The sequence below is a fragment of the Pelophylax lessonae genome (genome assembly GCF_965119305.1).
Source record: "Pelophylax lessonae genome assembly, chromosome: 3".
Classification (NCBI taxonomy): Eukaryota; Metazoa; Chordata; class Amphibia; order Anura; family Ranidae; genus Pelophylax; species Pelophylax lessonae.
In genome coordinates this window covers 622,921,505-622,941,073 of record NC_138770.1, presented here as the reverse complement: position 1 = coordinate 622,941,073, position 19,569 = coordinate 622,921,505, and the positions used below count along the sequence as shown (strand labels likewise).

Sequence of the window (19,569 nt, the reverse complement as noted above, 5' to 3'; positions counted from 1 at the left end):
TACAGGTAGCCAGGTACCATGTGATTGCTGTGGACCAATCACAGATCACAGCCATAAGCATACTGTATTCATGAAGGTTTGTTTACATTTTTATCATGTAATCGCTGTGACCTATCATAGCAATCACATGATACCCGGTTACCGGTAATTGTAATCTTCAGCGTCTGGTGGTCACAGGTGTGGTGCGCAGCGCACCCCTAACCTGGAACTGTCTGGATGATGTATATATACGTGGTCCAGCCTGCCCATGCCGCCTGCCCATAGTAAATGTACTGTGGGCGGGTGGGAAGTTGTGGGCGGGTGGGAAGTTGTTAAACTGACAACACATTGCCTCTGCAGCACTGAAATCCCAACAAGTATTAACAGCCCTGCCCAATTCTCCCCTGCTGGACTACAGTACACCTCTTCCTCTCCTCATCTTCATTCTCTGGACTCCCTCCCATCCCCCACAACCTGGCTGCTGTTTGCCCCATCTGCTGCTAATTGAATGAACTAGATTACCTGTATGTAAGAAAATGAATCTCCTACTGTTCTCCAACTCTCCGGGATCCATGTTATGGCTTGTGATTGCACTAGAGGGGAACATACAGAGGACAACTTAACAAGAGGGGTTCCTGGGGGTTGTAGTCCGGCATGAGAGAACTAGGCAGGGCTGACAACAAAATTGAAGTGCCACACCATTGCTAAGAGGTCTAGATACAATTTAATTCCAGTAAGATTCCGATGGACATTCTAAAGAGTAGCCAACATGTTTCGAGGGTCCAAAAACGACTTTCAGAAGGCTTTGGAGGATGGCTTCTCATCAACAGAGCAGCTATAGGTGGCATCTTTAGGTGGCATATGCAAGAAGAGAGGCAAGCTTTTTTTTTTTCTTCATGGGTGCAGCATTTCCAGAAAACAATTGTTTACTGATAGGGTCACTTTAAAATGCTTTCTGTCTGCCATTTTCAAAAGTTCTGAATGGCAAAGCCTTGCTGCAGAGCGGACACCACAAGTTTCCTGCTATTAACTTTGTTGGCCAAGAAACTATTTTGTGTCGCATTTCTTAAGAAGTCTAGTTTGGCGCCAGGGTCACTTTAAGAGTATATTTAAAGAAGAAAATATAGAGTAGAATTATTCTGATTTTTGCATTACAAAGAAGTCATGTTTATGGGGGGCAAAGGAAGTTTCCTAGAATCTGTTGTTCTTTTAATTGCTTAGTTGTTCCTCAATTATAAAGCACTTATGTATTTAGGACATTTTACAGATCGCTGTAATTATCACAGTTTGTGGCTTGGCTGAACACACAAACTGTTTCTTCTCCTTTCCCACCTGGGTAATGTGTCTGTTCTCAGTAAATGCAAAATCTCCTTGAGGGTACGTTCACATTGGAGGTGGGTTTGAGATTGTGTAAGTTCAGCTGAACTCACACGATTTCAAACCCTAATTTCATTGCGAGTTTGAGGGCGATTTGAAAGACATCTCTGCAGCTTCACCACACAGAAATCGCCCCGGAAGTCGCCAAAAGTAGTGCAGGAACTACTTTTGGATATCGGTGCGCACCGCACTGATTCAGGCGGTGCTGTTGGCGGCAATAGGCTACGATTTGGCATGCTTTTTGACTTGTCAAATCGCCCCGATGGGAATGGGGGCTAAGGCATTTGTGTTGCTCATAAAAATAGTGGCCATTCACTTGATCAGGTTGAGTATGTCATATCTGGCTGTTCTGTTGGCTGACACCTCCTGCTATGTGAAGCAGATCATTCTGGACTTCAGTCATATACTGGCAAGTATTTTGGTAATTTTAATGTGCTATAATTTTAGTTTATTTTCATTATTATTATATCCATCAGATGCAGCACTTCACAGAATAATGGAAATGTATACATCATTCTATACCAGTGAAGACTCTGATGGCCCCATACACTAGAAGAAAATTGTTTGAAAATCTGTTATTTGGACCATTCGTTTGTTTTTTGTTCAGTTGATGGGCACAAATTGAAAATCATTTTTTACTTTTGAGAGTAAAAAAATCAAAGGAACAGGTTGGAAAATGTCTGCTTAAGGAATGATAAACTGAAAGGTTAATGTGTTTTCCATCCGTTAACAATCAAACCTTATTGTGCCTTCGCTATATTACCAAAAGTATTGGGATGCCTGCCATTACACGCACTTGACATTTAAGGGCATCCCAGTCTTTTTCTATAGGGTTCAATATTGAGTTGGCCCACCCTTTGCAGCTATAACAGCTTCAAGTCTCCTGGTAAGACTGTCCACAAGGTTTAGGAGTGTGTCTATGGGAATATTCAACCATTCTTTCAGAAGCGCATTTGTAAGGTCAGGCTTTCGCAGAGGTTGCCAACTCCATACACGGGCTACAGATATCCATACTCTAAAATACTTTGTATACCGGGTTGATACCCACATCTTACATCGCATGACCTCTTGCCAGGCATTTACTCACCTATTACAGGTTTACAATATCCCTCTATACACCCTTGTAAGGATTCCATTGGGGCTGTCCCTCTTGGACCTTCTGTGGATCATTGTGGCACTCATGGGCTCACGGCACTGAAGCCATCCTTTACTTCTCTATACACTTGCCCACTGAACTATGTGTATTGGAAACCAGGCATTCCTCTTTATCGGTATATTTACAGTTTTTAATTGACAGCTCATCCCCATCCATATGAAGACCCCTATGGTACATCTTGTGCTCTGAACTCTGGCTGACCCCTGAAGAAGGGTATTTACCCAAAACGCGTGGGGTCGTTTCCGGTTCTCCTCACCTATTGTACCTGGGAGTCTTCCATGTTGAGGGTGATCTGTCCTTGCATGCAATGTTTTAACTTGTCTTGTCTACCAGTGACATATTGGCTGTATTGACAATCTGTGTTTTTTCTGTATATAATAAAGATTTGAAGTATTTTACTCCCTAGTTGTATATAATTTTTAGTGTCAAGTGGCATTCACAGTCCCAAAAAAATTGGGGGAACCCCTCCTTTCTCTACTTACCGGGATGATGGCCACAGACACTAGGTACTAGGTGGTGGGATTACAAATTTCTTCACTGTGCCATTTAGGGCACTGCTTCATTTGACTTCTAGTCTCAGGAGATTGAGTGAGGTTTGGGTCACTACTGTGTTTCCCATTGATAGGAGCATACAAAGCCCTGTCTCTGCCATGGTGGCTGCCTACGGACAGTGCAGAACAAGGCCTTGTAATTTAGTAATGGGGGAAAAGATCAGCTCCTGGGATCTCTTAGGCAATACTGATGAATAGTGATGGGCTCAGGCATGTTCAGGATTGTAGTCCAAACCCACCTGAGCAATCCCGCCAGGAAACCGACACTGCGCACCGCCAGTCATAGGCGTTTCCCGGTCTATTCAGCTGCTGACCGGGAAATGCCTGGTGTGCAGTGTTGGCTTCTTGATGGGAAAGCTCAGGTGGGTTGGGACTACGATCCTGAACATGCCTGAGCCCATCACTGCTGATAAAGTGTCCTTTGACCTCTGCCTGTCTAAAATGTTTGAGGAATGGAGGGTTCAGAGTGCTGGGTCCCCTGGTGTAATTTAATGTCCTCATGGAAAGTATTATTTCTCATTTAGAGCTTAGGTGGGGCTGCTACAAAATCTACCAAGGCCAACGTTAGGCTCTAAGGTCCCTATATCAGAAAGAGAACACCAATATTTTTCTATTAAAGTTCAGATATAATTTATTGTTTAACGTATCTGTTCAAAGGCCAATGTGTTTTGATATTCAAGGAGACTGCCTTAATCAGGGCTTAAAAATGTTAGACAAAATATATCTAAAAAGTGGGAAGATATTTACCTTGAGAATATAGATCCCCCCCCCCCCCCCCCCACAATATGTTGGCCTTTTGATGAATACTTTAACCAATTCAGCTCCAGAAGGTTTACCCCCCTTTATGACCAGGCCATTTTTTGTGATACAGAACTGCGTTACTGTAACTGACAATTGCGCAGTCATACGACACTGTAAATAAAATGTATTTCCTTTTTCCCACAAATAGAGCTTTCTTTTGGTGGTATTTGATCACCACCAAAAAACGACCTACAGTTTTGAAAAAAATAATAATTTTACTTTCTGCTATAAAAAATATCCATTTTAAAAAAATTAAAAAAATCTAATTTCTTCATTAATTTAGGCCAATATGTTATCTGCTACATATTTTTGGTAAAAAAAATCCCAATAGGCGTATATTGATTAGTTTGCGCTAAAGTTATAGCATCTATATATTTATTTTTTACTAGTAATGGCAGCGATCAACATCTTCTTGCAGGACTGCAATATTGCAGCAGACAAATCGAACACCTAACTGACACTTTTGACACTTAGTTTTGGGAACCAGTGACACTAATACAGTGATCAGTGCTAAGTATGCACTGTCACTGTACCAATGGCACTGGCTGGGAAGGGGTTAACATTAGGCGCTAATAAAGGGTTAACTGTGTGCATAGCTGGTTTTTCAGTGTAGTGGGGGAGGCGCTTTTAAGAGTGTAAGGCATGGATCTGTGTTTCTGCTTCTACAGAACACAGGATCCATGCCTTCTGTACTGCCAGAATGGCAATCTGCATTCTTTACATAGGCAGATCGCCGTTCTGCCTGTGTACCGAACGATCAACGGGAGTGAGCAGACATTGGGTTTGCGGGACCTGCTAATCAGCTCCCTCTGTGTAGAATCACAGTGGGAGTGAGCCGCCGCCGGCACACACTCACGCCCGATACCCGGAAGTGCAGAATCCTATATATACGCGATGCCGCACAGCGCGGCTGCCCTGTAGCAGTAAAAGACAGGATGAGATCACAGGATACAGCATAGCTGAACCTGCGATTGCGATCTCTGTCTGTGTCACAGAACCACCCCCCCCCCTCCCAAGCACGTCAGTAAGCATGAGGCACACATTTAACCCCTTGATCACCAACAGTGTTAACCCCTTCCCTGCCAGTGTCATTATTACAGTAACAGTGCATATTTTTAGCACTGATTACTGTAGTAATGTCACTGGTCCCCCCAAAAAATGTTAGTTAGGGGTCCGATCTGTACGCCGCAATGTCGCAGTCCCACAAATAATCGCAGATCGCCGCCATTACTAGTAAAAATAAAAGTGACATAAATCTTTCCAGTAGTTAGTAAATGCGATAAAGTTTGCACAAACCAATCAAAATACGCTTATTGCGATTTTTTTTTTTTGTTTTTTTTTTACCAAAAATATGTAGCAGAAAAAACATTGGCCTAAAATGTTAAAAAATTTAGATTTTTAAATTTTTTTTTTTGGAAATGTTATATATCGGAATGCAAAATATGGCCTGGTCAGGAAGGGGGTAAAATCTTCCGGTTTTAAAGTGGATAAAAATACGCTCATTGAGAATTTTTTTGTCAAAGACATGTAGCTAAATACATTTTCTCTGTCGCTCATTGACAGACGCAGACTTCTTGATTAATATCAGTATGGTTATACTGCCCCCTACAGGAGAAGGACACTAGGCAGGAAAAAAGTTCTGGCCACACCTATGGGCAGTCCCAGGGGGTATATCCTCTCTCTCCCTGCTATAGGATGTCAGTTTTTTTCTGCCTAGTCAAGAGTAAGTTCCTTGCTGGGATCTCTGGTCCTGGCAAGCTTTTTTAGATAAATCTTTTTTTTTAGTTAGCTTTTTTTCTCCAGTTGTTCCTGTGAGATCTTCAAGCAATTATGCTGGATCTGGGCGACGGACTGGATGTTGAGATCCAGTGGTCACCCCAGCCGGCCTACGAGCGCCTGCAGGCCCTAGCTCCGCGCTGGGTCGGCCGCGACCTAGTCCCACTGAGCGGGGACTGGCCCCGCGAGTTAAACGTCTCGCCAGGTCGCCTACGACCAGTCTGAGCCTGAGTCGCGGCGTCCGTGTTGGCCGACAGCCCCCCCCACCTCGGTGGAGAGGGGTTCTGTCAGGAGTTGGCGCCCGCCTGTTCCGGTATGGTGAGTAGAATGACGGGTTTTGGGGTAGACGCGGGCCCCTTCCCGGGATGGTTGGACCCTCATGATTCCGGGTTCCCCTCTGTCCTGTTACGCACCCCCACCTATCTGCCCCCCCACTAGTGGGTTACAGGCCACATATGGGGGCGGTGGGGGGCGCCGCCGTTGTTGCCCTAAAACAATCGTGCGGGGGGGGGTTAATACCTGTGCTTTCAGGCCCATCTACCGATTGATCCGTAGGGTAGGCACACGGGGGTCCCCTGTTGGGCGGACCGCACGAGGCCGCCATTTTTCTGCGGGCCGCGCGAGGCTGCCATTTTGTTGTAGCCTTCATGTCCTCTGCATGGCGGTGGCCATCTTGGTACACCCAGCTTGTCTTGCTTGAGAGCTGAGCAGCTGTAGGAGTTACTGAGGGTGTGTAAGGGGTCGGAGCCCCTCCCTAGACCCGGGAAAATCACTCTACAGGACTTCCTGTCAGACAGCGCTGAGAGCAGTCCTGTTTGAACTCTGGTGCATCATGTGGTGAGCCTTTTGGGGGTCTCTCTTCTCTCTCTGCGGGGGTCTCGAGCACGTGACCACTGAGGGGCGCTGTAGCGCTGGGGGATTCTTTTAAAAAAAAAAAAAGTTTTTTCTTTTTTGCAATTTTGTCATTTTTGGCTGACAGGTTCCCCTGGCGTTGCCATGGACCCTGCTGCACATGTGTCCCCATCTGATCCCCTCGAGGTGGCCGCAGGGCCCTCCGATTCTCCACTCACCATTGATGCGCTTTCGGCGGTCCTGGAGTCATTTTTGTCCCGGGTGGAGGTGGCCTGTCAGGGACGGGGGGCTAAAAAATGACCCCCGCCTACCCCTGTCTTTTCTGATGCCTCAGACTCTGATTCTGAGCCGGTCGCTGCTGCTGCGGGTTCCTCCTTTAGGGTTGATGTCCCGCGCTCCTCTGACAGTGAGGATGATCTTCCTGCCTCTGCCATAGCACAGGACAAGGCACTGGTGGACGCACTGATTATGTCAGTCCGGGAGACCCTAAAACTGGAGGTTGCACCGGTGGATGCAGCTCAGACGGAAGTTGCCTTTGGCACTCGCAAGCCCTCCAAGGTGGAAAAGGTGTTTCCCTTTCCCAAATGCTTTGATGATATTATTAAAGATGAGTGGGCCCATCCAAAACGACCCCCTGGGATGCCTAAACCGATTGCTAGGCGCTACCCTTTGAAGAGTCCCTCCTTAAAAAATGGACGGTGCCACCTTCGGTGGATCCGCCGGTTTCCAGACTAAATAAGGCCACGGTTATCCCGGTGGAGGATTCCCCGTCCTTTCGGGATCCGGTTGACCGTAGGGCGGAATCTGTGTCTCGTTCCATATTCTCCCTGGCAGGGTCGGCCTTAAGGCCAGTGTTTACCATTGCTCTGGTTTCACAGACATTAAAGGAATGGGCCAAGCTATTACGCCATGACCTGGAGGGGAGAAGTCTCCCTCCTGCCGTGCCGGAGTTGCTGGAGCAAATAGTGCAGGGGCTACAGTTTGTTTGTGACGCCGCACTGGACGCTGCCCCATTGCTGGGGCGTGTGTCGATCTCGGCGGTGGTCCTCCGGCGCATGCTATGGTTAAAGTGCTGGTCGGCGGATCAGGCTTCCAAAAAAGCATTGACTGATCTCCCTTTTCGGGGGGATCGCCTGTTTGGTGCTACCTTGGATGAGATTATTAAGGATCTCACTGGGGGCAAGAGCACTTTTCTACCACAGGCTAATAAGGGTAAGGAACCTCGTCGCAGACAGGGACCTTCCTTTACAGCTCACAAGAATTTTTTTCGCTCCTCCGGGGCGGGCGATAAGGCAAAGTCCTCCAAAGCCCCCCCGGGGGGTTTCAAGAGACCCTGGTCTGGTAAGCAAAAATCCGGTCCTTCCAGACCTGAGGATAAGACCGCTTCAGCCTGAAGGTGCGCCCCCACCCAGATCAAGGGTGGGGGGGTGTCTTCGCCGGTTCCCGGACCCGTGGCTCTACAGTATTCAAGACAAATGGGTTCACAAGGTCATATGGTCGGAACACAAGATCGAGTTGCGATCGCTTCCACCGGTGCGGTTCTTCCCTTCCAATATGCGACTGTCCCCGAATCGCCTAATGTCTCTGTTGGGGGCAGTGCAGCACTGGATGCAAATGGCGCCCATAGACATCAAGGGTGCCTATCTTCACGTTCCCATTTACGCAGGACACCAGCTGTATCTGCGCTTTGCGGTGGGAGCGGACCATTATCAGTTTGTGGCGTTACCCTTTGGTCTCGCCTCTGCTTTCCGGGTCTTCACAAAAGTTTGGGCCACAGTCCTGGCGTTGTTGCGGCAGAGGGGCATATCGGTCCTGGGCTACCTGGACGACCTCCTCTTCTGTGCGGAGTCTCCGGAGGCTCATTGTCATACGCGGACTCTCCAAAAGGAGATTCTTCTCAAATGGAACTGGAATTCCGATTTCCTGGACAATCGGATCCGGCTGAGCGAGCGGACCAGGTAGTTTCTGGGTTGGGGGCCTCGGTCTCCGATGCTCAGTCAGGGGAAGCCCTTTTTTCCGAAAGTATCCAGGTTATTGATAAATGTGTTGGAACTGAAAGCGATCAGGTTTTGCCTGGTTTACTGGACCGAGCATCTTCAGGGCTGCTCGGTTCGGATTCAGTCGTACAATGCCACGGCCGTGGCCTATGTCAACCATCAAGGGGACACCAAGAGTGTTCTAGCGGCCGTGGAAGTGGCCGGCATGTTTTGGGCGGAACAGTTTGTTCCGGCTCTGTCTGCAGTTAACGTTCTGGGTGTGGAAAATTGACAGGGGGACTTTCTCAGCTGTCAGACCCTGGATCAAGGGGAATGGCCTTTTCAGACAGAGGTGTTTCACCAGTTGTGCCTTCATTGGGGCACCCCGGACGTAGATCTGTTGGCATCTCGGCTCAACAGAAAGGTGCAGAGGGTTGTAGCCCGCGCCCGCGATCCTCTGGCGGACGCCGCAGATGCACTGAATACTCTGTGGGGGCAATACTAGCTGCTGTATGCCTTTCCTCCTCTCAATTTGTCACCGAAACTTCTTCGCAGGATAGAGGCGGAGGGAATTCCAGTCATCCTTGTGACTCCGGATTGGCCTCATCGGGCCTGATATACCGTCTTGGTCAGGCTGGTCGCAGACGCTCCTTGGCGACTTCCTCTCAGGGAAGATCCGCTGTCTCGGGGACCGATCGTCCATCCTGCTTTACGATCACTGGCTTTGACGGCTTGGCTGTTGAGAGCCAGGTGCTGAAGGACAGGGGTTTGTCTGCTTCAGTTATCCCTACTCTGATTAAAGCGAGGAAAGTGACTTCCAGAAAGGTCTATCATCGCACATGGAAGTCTTATATCGAGTGGTATGAATCCCTTGGGTTTCCTCCACGTTCTTACTCGGTGGCTCGGATATTGGCCTTTCTGCAACGCAGGGTTGAGCAGAAGCTGGCCTTGAGCACTATCAAGGGTCAGGTCTCAGCATTGGCAATCTTCTTCCAGAGGCCACTGGCTACTCATTCCTTGGTGCGGATTTTCATCCAGGGGGTGCGGCACCTGGCTCCTCCGGTGCACGCGCCCTTGCCGCCCTGGGATCTTAATTTGGTGTTGTCGGTTCTCCAGAAACCTCCCTTTGAAAATATTAGGGAGATTCCCTTGCTTACCTTATCCCAGAAGGTGGCCTTTTTGGTGGCTATCACTTCTGCACGCAGGGTGTCGGAACTGGCCGCGTTGTCCCGTCGTTCCCCATATCTGGTGGTTCATAGGGATAAGGTGGTTCTTCGTCCGAATCCATCCTTCCTTCCTAAGGTGGTTTGAGAGTTTCATTTGAATGAGGATATTGTATTGCCTTCCCTGTGTCCTAAGCCCAGTCATCCTCGGGAGTTTGCGTTACACTCCTTGGATGTGGTTCGGGCAATCAGGGTGTACTTGGCTACTACTGACTCTTTTCGTAAGGTTGATTCACTTTTTGTGATCACGGATGGTCCTAGAAAGGGGTTGCCTGCGTCTGCCGCGACTATCTCCAGATGGATCAGACAGACGGTGGTGCAGGCTTATTCTATTAAGGGTCGGGTTCCTCCGTTCCCTGTTAAGGCGCACTCCACTCGGGCTCTTAGTGCTTCCTGGGCCTTCCGCCATCAGGCGTCGGTGCTTCAGGTTTGCAAGGCGGCTACCTGGTCGTCGGTTCATACCTTTACAAAGTTTTATAAGGTTGATGTGCTGGCATCGATGGATGCCTCTTTTGGCCGCAAGGTTTTGCAGGCCGCTGTTTGAGGGGACCTTTTGGTCTACCTCGGGGGTTTTGTTTTTTTCAAGTTGGGTCTCATCCTTTTGTTCGATGAGTCCTCGATGCTTCTGGTTGGCTCCGGTTGGGCCTTCTGGATTGGATTTTTATTTCTGTTATCCCACCCCTCATTTGTGGCACTGCTTTGGGACGTCCCTACTGATATTAATCAAGAATTCTGCGTCTGTCAATGAGCGACAGAGAAAACTGGATTTTTGACTTACCGTAAAAAAGGATTTTACGGTAAGTCAAAAATCCAGTTTTAGCCTAAATATATGACAAAAATTGAATATATTAGATATTTTTTAACAGTCAAAGTAGAAAATGTCAATTTTTTGCAAAATTATCGCTCTTTTTTTATGAATATCGCAAAAAATAAAAAGCGCAGAGGTGATCCAATACCACTAAAAGAAAGCTCTGTTTGTGGGAAAAAAGGACATACATTTTGTTTAGGTACAGCATTGCATTGTCAGTTAAACTCATGCAGTGCCAAGTTGAAAAAAGTGGCCTGGTCATTGAGCAGCAAAAACTTCCGGTCTTAAAGTGGTTAAAGAGGAAGTAAACCCTCCTCTGACACTTTTACCTATCGGTAAGCCTATGATAAGGCTTACCTATAGGTACTGTAAATATCTCCTAAACGTGCACCGTTTAGGAGATATTTACCTTACATGCAGCCAGTGACGTCACTGGCACATGCGCTCTGAAGGAATGGCCGCTGGTGCCGTTTCTTCAGAGCCCCGTGCCGTGACTGTCGGCTCCCGCACGCGTGCGCAGGAGTGACGTCACCGCGGCTCCGGCCAATCAGATGGCCGGATGCCGCGATCCCGGAAGACGGGCGACTGGATATGTCGCCCGTCATACAGGTGAGCGTGCGGCACAGCGGGGGGCTCGTTCTAAGGTAAGTATTTCATAATGAGCTAGTATGCGATGCATACTAGCTCATTATGTGTTTCTCTTACAGGTTTAAAAAAAAAAAAAAAAAAGTAATATGGGTTTACAACCTCTTTAAAGGATAAGTTCACCTTTTGTATTTTCAGGGTGTAACATGTGACAAATGCACTGGACCCCTGTCCCCCCCCCCCTTTTAATAGCTAGCGGGGGACAGCCTGCAGTTCTCAATGAACTACCAGGGAGCTGTTGATCACTCTTGGTAGTTCACTGAGCTTTCTGTCAGAGTGTAATTACCTGCCAGTACTAAAGGTACAACTAAACAAATACAAACACAGACAATCTTCTGATCGTGGGTGCAATGCTTTAGAGGTCCCTAACAAAAAAAAATAAATGCATATTTTTTTACTTGCAAAATAATGTGCATTTATTATTATTATCATTATTTTTTTTTTTTTCGGAAATGTGAACTTATCCTTTAAAGTAGCGCAGTGTCGAATAGAAAAAAATGCCCTTGTCATGAACAAGGTAAAACCTTCCGGAGCTCAAAGTGGTTAAGACAACTCAGTTTACATCAGAGAGAGAGCAAGTCTGAAGACAAATATTGTATGTTTCTTTATTTTAAAAGTGTCCAAACTTTATAAGCTTTAAAAAAAAAAAGTTGACCCAAAACCAGATACAGTTTACAAATTTAGATAAAAGGTAATGTTCAATGCCCGTATAAAACTTTGGTCTGCTATTTGGACTGTAAGCGATAATATGTCTTCTCTCTTCAGGTGAGGCCAGCCCCACGCGACGGGAGGCAGTGAAGAAGAAGACTGCGGAGTACCTGATGCGTGCTGAAACTATTTCCAGCTTGTGTCTTAAACCCACCTTAGAAGAAAATCTAAGCGCAGTAAGTTAATGTCTCGTTACTTTGAATTTCTGAATTAGAAGGCATTTCTTTTGAAAATCGCCATTCTGCTGAAACTGAGCCTATGATGAATAATTGTATAAGCAGAAGGTCACCTATAGTGAAAACCCATTTCAATGCCGTTTTCTTTTTTCTGCATTTTCCATTGCCGGCATTTTTTTGCTTACATTCATCTGTCAGTGGGGAAGCCCAACGAAAGCTGATGAGTCATCGGTTGTTAAGGACGTGGCGGTCGGCTTCCCGGCCACTCCTTAACAACAAGCATTCTTTACACAGGATTCAAATCAATAATTTTTCAACTGATCCGAATTTGAATCGTTCCAAAAATTTGGAACTAGTTAGAAAACGAATATACGAAACAAAATTATACAAATTTCCACAAAATTTGTATTCGGACAGAAACAAGTTGCACATGTCTACTCTGAAAAGCAGTTGTCAGTAGACCAAGTTTCCCCATTGGAAAATCTTCCCCTATCTCCTGTTCTGTAATAACGCAAACATTTTGGATTTCCCATCACTTCCTGTATTGGAGACGAATAGGGTCAATCACCCCAGTGGGACACAACAATAAAAACATGACAGGGGGTTCTAACCCATTTACATTCTATCCATAACTAAAAAAAGAGATTTGGAATCACGTATACTTTAAAGGTCTGAAAGAGAGGTTTTGTTGGCAGGTGGAGGCAAAGACATATTTTAATATAATTTCAGCTGCCTGTATCCTTAGATCTACTGATCATCTCGACATGCTGTTTTCACTGCAGGTTTCCTCTGCTCATACATTTTTCATCATATGCTCAGTTTGAGTTGCTCAGGTTAGTTAGAAGTTTACGTCAAATAAAAAGTGCCCTTTTTGTGATAAAAATTAATTATTACATTGCTTCTTGTTCGAGAGATACTTAAGAAATGTTTTCCATTTTTTCTCACAATAGACATCCTTGCAAGCCATTTTGCATGTGTGCTCTCTGCTTATGTCTGCTGGAAAATTATAGGCTAAGCAAGGAAAAACACATATCTGAGACCCCTTTCACACTGATACATTTTGCAAGCGCTTTGGCGCTAAAAAAAGCGCCTGAAAAGCTCACGAAAACCTAGTCCCATTAAAATCAATGAATGCTGTCACACTGGGATGGTGGGGAGGTAAAAAAAATTCTGCAAGCAGCATCTTTAAAGCATGTTTGGAGCACTAAAGAAAGCACCTCAAAAATGCCCCTATCCATTGAAATGAATAGGAAGCGCCTAAAAAGATCCTCAAAAGTGCCTGAAAAGCGCTCAGTGTTTTAGCCTAGGGTAACACTGAGAGCGGGTTTAAAATCGTGCGAGTTCAGCTGAACTTGCAAGATTTCAAACGGGCATTTCAGTCCAACTTCGAGGGCGATTTGACAGACATCTGTGTGGTTTGGTGTGCACAGATGTCTTTTGAAATCGCCCCCCAAAGTCGCTAAAAGTAGTGCAGAAACAAATTTTGGGAATAGGTGCGGTGGGTGCCATTGCTGGCAGTAGGCTCTGATTTGGCATGTGATTTGACATGTCACATCAGCCCAATGTGAACGTGGGCTCACTGGCAGTTTAGAAGTGCCTCGGTGTGAAAGGGCTCTAAGGGGATGCTGGTAATGCTTCCCTTAATTTTTATTATTACATGCATTGATTTATTTAGAGCTATCATCTCCCATGATACATCAGAGGGTGGATAGCATACTGGGGGCAGGACTTTGGCCTGGTGGTTAGCACTTCTGCCTTGTGGCACTGTAGTCCTTGGCTTTAGTCCTGGTCAGGCCACTATTTGCATGGAATTTGCATTTTCTCCTTGTGCTTGAATTTCCCCTGGGGACTGAGGTTTCTTCCCACAAAGACAGAGTAGTAGGTTATTGGCTGATGTCAAAAATTTACCCTAGTATAATATTTTACTAAATGCTCCCAAGATGGCCGCCTCACCAATTGCAAGCAGAAAAAGTGCTTTGAGTCACCAGAGAGAAAAGTACTATAGAAATATACACTATATTAACAAAAATACATGCATCACAGTCTTAGTCTGTAGGGTTCAAAATTGAGTTGGCCCACCCTTCGCAGCTATAACAGCTTCAGCTCTTCTGGAAAGGCTGTCCACAGGTTTAGGAGTGTGTCTATGGGAATGTTTGACCATTCTTCCAGAAGCGCATTTGTGAGGTTAGGCACTGATTGGGTCAAGAAGGCCTGGCTCGCAGTCTCTACTCTAATTCATCCCAAAGGTGTTCTGTTGAGTTGAGGTCAGGCCATTCAAGTTCCTCCACCCCAAACTCGCTCATCCATGTCTTTATTGACCTTGCTATGTGCACTGGTCCAAATCATTTGGTGGAGGGGGGATTATGGTGTGGGGTTGTTTTTCAGGTGTTTGGCTTGGCCCCTTGGTTCCAGTGAAGGGAACTCTTAAGGCGTTAGCATACCAAGACATTTTAGACAATTTCATGCTCCCAACTTTGTGGGAACAGTTTGGGTTGGCCCCTTCCTGTTTCAGCATGACTGCGCACCAGTGTATATAGCAAGGTCCATAAAGACATGGATGAGCGTGTTTGGGTGGAGGAACTTGACTGGCCAGCACAGAGTCCTGACCTCAACCTGATAGAACACCTTGATAAATTAGAGCGCAGACTGCGAGCCAGATCTTCTTGTCCACATCAGTGCCTAAGCTCACAAATGCGCTTCTGAAAGAATGGTTAAACATTCCCATAGACACACTCCTAAACCTTGCGGACAGCCTTCCCAGACGAGTTGAAGCTGTTATAGCTTCAAAGGGTGGGCTAACTCAATGTTGAACCCTACGGACTAAGATTCGGATGCCATTCAAGTTCATGTGCGTGTAAAGGCAATCGTCCCAATACTTTTGACAATATCGTGTATGTAGATGCTGAGGATGCCTTATTTCTAATAGAGGAAAACATTTCACATTTGTCTCACTTCCCTTTCTGCCTGGTGCCGGGTGCATTATAATCTGCCAGCACCCATAGAGAAGGGAGTTCAGTCCCAGACTGCAGGTGCACACATGACCTTTGCTGGTCTCCGAAGTGCTCGTCCTCAGGTAACTCACCTGTTGGACTGTGCTTCTGTTTTATGTATTTCCCCCAGAGCTGATGTGTTTGTGTCGGCTAAAGTTCTCTGTTAATGGAGAATGATTGTTGACCCAGTTGTGACACCATAAACTACAGCTCTCATCATGTACATTATGCAGTTTAGTCAGTCATTACATGTGCTGAGAGCTTTATTTTGTATTTGACTTCTAAACCTGTTGGGTGTTTTTAACATTACGCTCTGCTTTTGAGGGGTTTGATTTTGCGTGTTCTCTTAGGCATGGGTTGTGAAATTTTTTTTTTTTTTGCTTGTTTTATTTTTCTTTACTGCTGCACCTGTGCATCTGCTCACTTATATGTGAAATATGCCCAGATCACAATTGGCACAGACAGGAGCTGAAAACTTTTTAACAGTTCTGTCATCATTGCAGAGCAAGGCACAACTAGGGAGATTTGAGGGAAGACCTTCTAGAAAATGTGTGAATATACCTTCTCCAAAGGAGAAAGGTCTTCTGGGTAAGAGCCATTTTCAGCGGTAGGCCTGTAGGTAAATGTGGGAAACAACAAAAAGAAAAGGGGGTGCACAGACCTAGTGCATTACCACTAAAAACATTTATTAAAATATTAAAAAGTATACATTATACTCACAAAAGCAGGTGTGAATGTACACACATCAACATGATGTACATAAAATCTCCAAGGTAGCCAAGGTACTGCGCGATGCTGAATGGCATGCAGTGTACCGCATGGGACTGCTGTGGCTAGGTTGACGCGTTTCGGGGGTGAGCCCCCTTCCTCAGAGCCAAGAGTTGCTGCTAAATCACACTCTGGACAGGCCAGGGATTAAATGGAAGGGGGCTCGCCCCCCGAAACACATCAGCCTAGCCACAGCAGTCCCATGCGGTACACTGCATGCCATTAAGCATCACGCAGTACCTTGGAGATTTTATGTATATCATGTTGATGGTTGTACATTCACACCTGCTTTTGTGAGTATAATGTATACTTTTTAATATTTTAATAAATGTTTTTAGTGGTAATGCACTAGGTTGGTGCGCCCCCTTTTCTTTTTGTTGTTGTTTCCCAGTTGGTTTTGAATACCCTTGATCCTGAGGGGGCAGCAAGACCACAAGCTTTACCCACTCAAGTCTGAAGTATCCCTCTTCCCTCCGTCATATTTCACTCGAGCGCAGGAGAATTGTTCTACAACTGTAGTTAAATGTCTCTGGGTTTGTAAAAGTAGAACTTCACGACAAAAAAAATAAAACCTAACCTTGTATAAGCTGTTGCAGCAAAAAATGTTTTTGAAAAAAATTTGTGTTCGATATATATTAAAGCTGACCATTGTATGCACCCCTGGCATTGTATGGTTGGACTCAGTCCCTGTTGATCTGCATGTCATTTTGGAGAAAATTTTAAATGAAGCCATGAAAAATTAAAAAGGAATTCACATATGGAATGCTATAATTGTATTTATTAACCTCTATATACTGTAGTTACCAAAATGCAGTATGTTTTACTATAGTGGCCATTTAAAGTGTTAATAAATTTGAAGGGATTAACTAGTAACCAGTAAAATACATCTAATGATGTGTACCCAACTGGAAGCTGCTGCTTTTTTTGAAAAATGTTATGTCACAGTAAGGCTTAGAGAGCAGTAGCTATAGCAGTTGAAGAGCCCCCACCAACCAGCAGGATAAATACACGAGCAGATCACCCTCGCAGATGACACAGGCTCGCCCGAGGTGTGGAGTCTAAGCACAAACTCGTGTTCACCGGAGCTCCTGATGGTGGAGATGGGTCTTGCTGCATGTTAGTACCAGGTCACGGTCCTCAAGATCACCCCACCAGGAGGTGAGCAAGCCAGGGTCCAGTAGCAGATACAGCAGGTAGGGATTAAGCAGAAGCATAATCAGTAAACAAACCAAAGGTCACTAACAAGTAGTGACATGTTGGGATCAAGCAAAAGCGTAGTCGAGGAACAAGCCAAAGGTTGGTAACAAGCGGTAGCAGAGATATGGACGGCAGCAGTAGAGACAAGAGTTATATATTGGCTGGAGAAAGAACAATGATCTGGCAATAGGAAGTGCAAAGCCACGGCTAAAATAGGAAGTTCATAGGAGGAGCAAAGGGTTCAAAGTTTAGGAGAAGCAAGAAAGGCAGGATCATTCAAGGAATTGCCCTGGGAGCTGTCCAGCATCCGAGGTAGCTCCGCAAGAAGAGACATCACCAGACACAGCAGAGGTTGCAGGTTCAGACCCAGGTCCTGACAGGTTACTTACATGCAGCCTCTGATGGTGAAGTTCTTGCGTTGAATCTGACAGTCAGGGCTGAACAGTGATCTCAGCGGGTTGCTCGACTTTGCAGCTCCTCCATTCTGAAAACATCTTGTATTCTTTTCATAGAGTACAAGATGTTTTGTTGATTGGATAAGGGGGAGATCATGATGTTCATACCCTTCTTGCTCAATCACAAAACACCTTGTATTCTTTAAAAAAAGAATACAAGAAGTTTTCTGAGTGGAGGAACTGAGCAGCAAGTGACAAGACTATGATCACTGTGCTCCAGCCCCGAATGTCTGTTTTCACCTCCAAAACATCAGCGGTGACATCACCTTTAGAGGCTTCATATAAATACAACCCCAAAAGTTAGGATGCAAAATCTAAACCCATATTTTATTCACAATAGAAAACATATCAAATCTTTAAACCGAGAAAAAAAAGGTAATTTTTAAATTCATGGCAACAGGTCTCAAAAAAGTTTGGGCAGGGCAACAAAAAGCAGGCAAAGTAAGTGGTACTAACAAGGAAGAGCTGGAACGTTTTGCAACTAATTGGGTTAATTGGCAACAGGTCAGTAACACGATTGGATATAAAAAGAGCATCTAAGGCTCCATTCACACCTATGTAGTTTGCTTTTGAGCATTTCTGCAGTGATTTTTGTGTTCTTTTTATGCTTTTGTTTTTTTGGCAACTTTGTTTTTGGACAGATTAAAAAATGCAAATTGCGGTAAAAACACACTACATGCTTTTCTGCAGCTTCTCCATTGAAGTCTATTGAACCAAAACCACAAAAAAAAAAAACTTTTGCGTTTTAAAAAAGTCCCTGACCCTTTCCAAAAAAGCAGAGGCACAAAAATGCATATATGTGAATGTGTTTTATAGGAACTCATGTTAAAGAAATGTCCTGCAATTCTGCAAATAGCATGAACAAGCGCATTGGTGGGAATGGAGCCTCAGATAGTGTCTTAGAAGTGAAGATGGTCAGAGGTTCACTAATCTGTGAAAATCTGCATCTTTTCCTTATGCCTTTTTTTTTCTTAAAATTTTACATTTTCCCATTTTAAACATTCGATATGTTTTCAAATTTTCTAATATGAGTAAAATATGGGTTTATGAGATTTGCGAATCATTGTATTCTGTTTTTATGCAGGTTTTACACAGCGTCCCAACATTTTTGGAATTGGGGTTGGTAGCAATAAAGTATTTGCCCACACTTTGATAACATATCATTAGAGTGATCCAAGAGATGACCTCATTGCGCTGCCACTGCCTATTGTCCTATTGGGAAGAGCAAAATGAATTAACTATGAGATGGAAGAAAGTTGTCACCCTCCTGGCTGTGCAGGGAGGCAGAGTTTTTATACAGTATCCCACAAAAGTGAGTACACCCTTCACATTTTTGTAAATATTTTATTATATCTTTTCATGTGACAACACTGAAGAAATGACACTTTGCTACAATGTAAAGTAGTGAGTGTTCAGCTTATGCAACAGTGTAAATTTGCTGTCCCTTCAAAAAAAAACTCAACACACAACTATTAATGTCTAAACCGCTGGCAACGAAAGTGAGTACACCCCTAAGTAAAAATGTCCAAATTGGGCCCGATTAGCCATTTTCCCTCCCCGGTGTCATGTGACTCGTTAGTCTTACAAGGTCTCAGGTGTGAATGGGGAGCAGGTGTGTTACATTTGGTTTCATCACTCTCTCATACTGGTCCCTGGAATTTCAACATGGCACCTCCATGGCAAAGAACTCTCTGAGGATCTGAAAAAAAGAATTGTTGCTCTACATAAAGATGGCCTAGGCTATAAGAAGATTGCCAAGACCCTGGAACTGAGCTGCAGCACGGTAGCCAAGACCATACAGTGGTTTACCAGGACAGGTTTCACTCAGAACAGGCCGCACAATGTCTGACCAAAGAAGTTGAGTGCACGTGCTCAGCGTCATATCCAGAGGTTGTCTTTGAGAAATAGATGTATGAGTGCTACCAGCATTGCTGCAGAGGTTGAAGGGGTGGGGGTTAGCCTGTCAGTGCTCAGACCATACACTGCACACTGCATCAAATTGGTCTGTATGACTGTTATCCCAGAAGGAAGGCTCTTCTAAAGATGATGCACAAGAAAACCGGCAAACATTTTGCTGAAGACAAGCAGACTAAGGACATGGATTACTGGAACCATGTCCTGTTTTCTGATG

At 45.1% G+C, this 19,569-nt stretch overlaps 1 protein-coding gene across 1 annotated transcript in view; it reads left to right on the top strand.

Moving 5' to 3' along the window:
• The window catches only part of RPS6KC1 (ribosomal protein S6 kinase C1), a 297,897-nt gene that overhangs the window by 123,518 nt on the left and 154,810 nt on the right, over positions 1 to 19,569 (top strand). The window contains exon 8 of the mRNA XM_082251364.1: positions 11,910 to 12,028. Within this exon, the coding sequence (XP_082107490.1) occupies positions 11,910 to 12,028 (119 nt within the window). The remainder of the gene's footprint in view (positions 1 to 11,909; positions 12,029 to 19,569) is intronic.